General features: G+C 53.8%; 1 protein-coding gene across 1 annotated transcript in view; it reads right to left on the bottom strand.

Annotated features, from left to right (window-relative positions):
• Positions 1–1,063: 1,063 nt before the first annotated feature.
• SEC16B (SEC16 homolog B (S. cerevisiae)) overlaps positions 1,064–4,556 on the bottom strand; it is a gene marked incomplete at its 5' end in the record, with an annotated part of 18,157 nt that continues 14,664 nt past the window's right edge. The window contains 8 exons of the mRNA XM_010024619.1: positions 1,064–1,132; positions 1,405–1,481; positions 1,571–1,669; positions 1,765–1,846; positions 2,564–2,671; positions 2,855–3,001; positions 3,292–3,359; positions 3,940–4,188. Of these exons, the coding sequence (XP_010022921.1) occupies positions 1,064–1,132; positions 1,405–1,481; positions 1,571–1,669; positions 1,765–1,846; positions 2,564–2,671; positions 2,855–3,001; positions 3,292–3,359; positions 3,940–4,188 (899 nt within the window). The remainder of the gene's footprint in view (positions 1,133–1,404; positions 1,482–1,570; positions 1,670–1,764; positions 1,847–2,563; positions 2,672–2,854; positions 3,002–3,291; positions 3,360–3,939; positions 4,189–4,556) is intronic.

The following is a 4,556-nucleotide window of genomic DNA, read 5'->3' as shown; positions in this document are numbered from 1 at the left end:
CCCCCCCCCGAGGTACCCCCGGCGGATGCTCATGGCCCCGCGGTGCTTTGAGACAGACTCACGGCCGGCGATTGCTGAGTCCAATGGGTGAGGTGGGGCATCGTCCTACAACCCAATTCAGACTACTCTCCCCCGGACACCCTTTTCTGACCCTGTTAACGTTACTTTAACCCACCCGACACACGCAAAACTGATGGCAGACGCTGGGCAAACAACCCAGACGACATTGTGCAAGATTTATTCCCTCTCCTCCATTGCCACAGAGAGGTGCTGGCCCATCCCATGCAACGCAGAGAGCCTCGGACACCTGCACAAAGATGCTCTTCACATCACAGAGGCAGGTAACTATTACCATCCTTCTCCACTCCAAGGAAAACAAGCACCTCCTCTACCTACTCTGCGAGCATGGAAGGGAGCTGGTAAGGTGTCAGCAAGGGCTCGCCTGGCTGTTTCCTCACCCGGCTTCGCAGCAAACATTACCATCGCTAGTAACCACACAGAAAACACGAATGCAGGGACAGGAGACACCTCAGGTTACCTCATCCATCTGCCAACACACAAGAAAATCCTGTGTGCCCGTGTTGGTCTGATTTGCACTTGCAAATCTCCAAGGGGAAGATTTCACAGCCTCCCAGGACTGTCCTCATGCTTAACATCCTTAGAGATAAAGAGGTTTTTTCTCAATATCTAAGTGAAATCTTCCCTGCTGCAAATTAAGCCTCTCTATTCCTGCTCCCCTAGAAGCTTTGGGGACAGCCAGGCACCACCCCCTTGAAAAACAGCCTCCTGCGTGCCAGAGGGCTGTCATCACATTCCCCATCCTCCCCCAGCAGATCTTGCCTAGAAAATCTTGCCTAGAAAAAATAACCTCGTGGCCTCTTCAGAGGTCATTTTCCCCTCAATCTCTTGCCACCCCTGCTCTTCTCTTCCACGCTTGCTCCAATTTGGCCCTGTCTCCAAGCGTAGCATTCAAGCTGGGCCACTGTGCCCAGGCAAGACCCCCTTAAAAAATAATCACAAACACCATTTTGGTTCACAATGGTCACTGCTGTTGATTTCTGCCTCACAGCGGGTTGGGGTAGCGCCACTGGGAAAGCAGCCTGGGTTGGGTGGGTCGAGAGGCAGTGATGAGCTGGGAAGAGAGAGATATGGTGTAAGGGAGGGGTGTACTCAAAAATGTGGAGCTGCTGTCCTCAGCATCACCCCTCATTTCCCTCCTCCATCACACACCCCCTGTAACTGTCCTCCCACAGTTCATTGTCTTATAAATCAAACTCTTATACCCAGGGCTGGTCCCCCTCTTCATCCCTCATCCCACTGCAGGCTGCCTGTAATCTGCATCATCCAAAAAGTCAGGATTCACCCTCAACCCTATCCAGCAACACCTCCAAAGGATGCTCTCACCTGGGAGACCTGGAGAGGGTTGAACAGGGGGACTGTCCCCACTGGTGGTGGATGTTCATGGAACCCAGTCTGGAAAGGGTGAAGGGAAAGAAAATTAACAGCCAGCCCAAGGACAGAAGTGTCCTGGGCTCCCCCAGCACGCACAAATACCTCTTTCTTCTCCTCACCTGCTCTCCTGCTGACTCCCCACCATTCACACCCCACAAGCCTTTCATCTCAATGGACAGCAGAGTAACAGCAAAAGCATTTTCACCTTGCAACCCTCCTGGGGCATGCAACAACAGCAATCCTTAAAATTAAGAAGAGCAGCTTCTAAAAGACTGATAGGGAGAGGGGCGAGGGGATCCATGTGGCCTTTACCAGGCTGTCTGGAGGGAGGCTGAGCCAAAGGGGTCATCCAAGCTGCAATAGGGGTATTGGGTGGGAATGGCGATGTCTGTTCCTGAAACCACGTCCACCCATTTAGAACAGAAGCTCCTTGCATGCTGAGAAGACCTCTGCACCAGATACCACATCACACTTTTGGGGTGCCACTTAGCAGGATGGGGTACCTGTCACAACCTAAGCTACTTGGGGAGGTGAAAATTAGGCAGGAGGCAGGACACCAAGCCTGTGTACAATGCAAAGAGACACCAGTGTCCATGGGCCACCCTCTCTTCCTCATCTCCTGCTGGTTTTGGAAGAATATCCCAAAATTTTCTGCTCTGGGACTGCAGTCAGGGATGTCACCCTGAGGACCCAGCCAGGGCTGGCATAACCATGCGTGGCTGCTTCCCCCTTTCTGCCATGCTTCCAATTAAAGAGGTTTTCCTTCCCTTCAGCTCCTAAAACCTGCCCAAGCCATGCTGCTCACAGCTGCCACTTTCTGCTCCAGTGGAGGGCAAACAGTCTCCACAGAAATTGCCAAGTGCTCAGAGGATCTTCCAGATCAAAGAAGTTTCACAAATTTAAATTATTATTAATCAAGGATTGACTTCCAGGCTAAAAGGGCTCCTGGTCCTGCTCTGTTCCCACATAGAGCAACTATGGCATGAAGACCTGCACAATGGCACAGCCCAGCCACATGCACAAGGACAAAGTGAGTAATGGTGGAGCCTTGTCACCCATCTCCATGGCTGTACCCTGTTACTCAGAGGCTGGACAGCCTTTTGTCTCCTACCTGCAGTTCCAGCGTGGGGGAGCCTGGTGGAGTCTCAGACACAGCTCTGGGAGAGGTTTCCTTGGTGGGCTTTGACCGAAACCAACCAAACCACCTGAATCCAGAGTTCTGAGAAATGGAAGTAGTCACAAAGGAAAACAGTGGAAATGGATCTGAAGGGGAGGATGCCATGGCCACCCAGATACCTGCCAGAAGCAGGCACCATTCTATCAGGGGCAGGACAGGCCCAACAAGCATCAGAAACAGACAAGCTCAGAGCATGAGGCTTCACATCAGCTCCGGCATGCTCACCTTGTCCTCATCCAGCTTCACTGCCTCTGCTGATGCCAGCCCTTCGGCAGTGTCCTCAGCCACAGTCTCTGAAGAAGGCCGGCTGTCATCTTCCAAGGAGACAGTGGAGCTCTCCGAGACAGTCCGAGCCCTTGCCTTTAACCCCTCCTGGCATCAGAGATGCAGCTGCCATGTGGTGTTCCCAGAGGAGCCACCCCAAAGCACTATCAGTGTGCTGCCAAGATTCGACCTCCGCATCCATTACACAGCAGGTGGGGAGAAGGAGCACCCATAGCAGGGTGCATCAGGCAGACCCAGAGGCAGGAGGCTGGAGAGGGGGCTACCCTAACCCATCAGGTCACCTAAGACAACACAGCTCCCACCATGGTGGGAGTTGGATGAGCCAGCAACTCCCAAATCTCACCAGGGCTCCCAGTGGGATGGACTCCCTGACTCACCTGCTCTGCTGGGAGGGATGGCTGCACCCCCTCAGGGGACAGTGGGGCCCAGGACTCCCCAGCTTCTCCTGTGGAACAGAGGGAAGGACACAGTCAGGATTTGACCAGGAGAGCTCCTGCCATGTCTATCAATCAGAGGCATTTTCAGTGCTGCTATCATCCCACCCTAGCAAGGCTGTGTGGCCAAGATGCTCCCCCCACCCAAGAGATGTAAAAGGCCATTCTGGTCCCTGTCAGCCCCAGGGAGGAAGTCACAAGGCTACACCAGTGTATCTCAAACCTGGCTGGTGCTGCCGGATGTGAAGCTGGTTTTCCATTCAGCAGGGAAGCAGCAGCACTGCCACCAACCCGCAGCTGTCCTCCCTTGCTGCTTTGGGCAAGATGTCCTAAAAATGAAGACCCACCTGCCCAGGGTGGCCAGCAGTGCTGGACTTGGTTTACATCTGCAGCACTGGGGCAAGCATGGCTCCCCATTTGGGACAAAGTTGGAGGGAAATGAGGTGCTGGGTGAAGGCTGTGCTAGCAGGGAGCAGGAGCTGAAGTAACACATATGCCATAGGGGATCACACTTCCCTGAGGGACCCCCCCATGCCCCTGCTGCTAACTAGGGCAGGCATTTTTGCAGAGAAACAAGACTGGAGCACTTACCTGCTGGTGGCAGCGCCTGTGGAGGGGGCTCAGCAAAAACCCCTCCCAGAGGTGTAGCTGTACCTGGGCCAAGTGCTGGGGGCTGCAGCTCCTGCCCAATACTGAGCAGTGGTGATCCTGTGTCCTGAACAGATGCCAAAGGACAGAGGGACACATTCTCTTGGGAGCTCTGTCCCTGGGGTGGCACAGGCTGGTACTGGTCATGCTGGTAACCTTCGCTCTGGGGAAGCTCATGGCCAGGGTCTTCATCTGCAAAAAATGTTTACTCCAGAGTTTGTAATTTCATTGGGCCGTTGCACAGAATTCTTCCCATTTTCCATTATACATCAGTGGGAGCCAAGGGTGAGGAGGGACCATGCACTGGTGAGGGATGAGGTAGGGCACAATGCAGCAGTAGGGACCCTTTAGAGGCTTCAAGGAAGGCAGGGTGTGAAAGACAGGGTTGGGGTGGGGAGGGGCGACCTCCTGGGAACATGCCTGAGGTTGCAAATGAACTTAGAAGGGAATGTTACGGAAGCAAAGAAACTAAGCACAAGCAGCATGTGCCAGCACTTCAAAGGAGCCTCCAGCCTTTTCTTCCACTCCTGCTGCACACACCCCAAGTAGAAGAGAAAATT

The sequence above is a fragment of the Nestor notabilis genome, unplaced genomic scaffold (genome assembly GCF_000696875.1).
Source record: "Nestor notabilis isolate BGI_N333 unplaced genomic scaffold, ASM69687v1 scaffold29381, whole genome shotgun sequence".
Classification (NCBI taxonomy): domain Eukaryota; kingdom Metazoa; phylum Chordata; class Aves; order Psittaciformes; family Psittacidae; genus Nestor; species Nestor notabilis.
The sequence above is the reverse complement of the archived record's forward strand: the minus strand, read 5'-3'. Positions and strand labels throughout refer to the sequence as shown.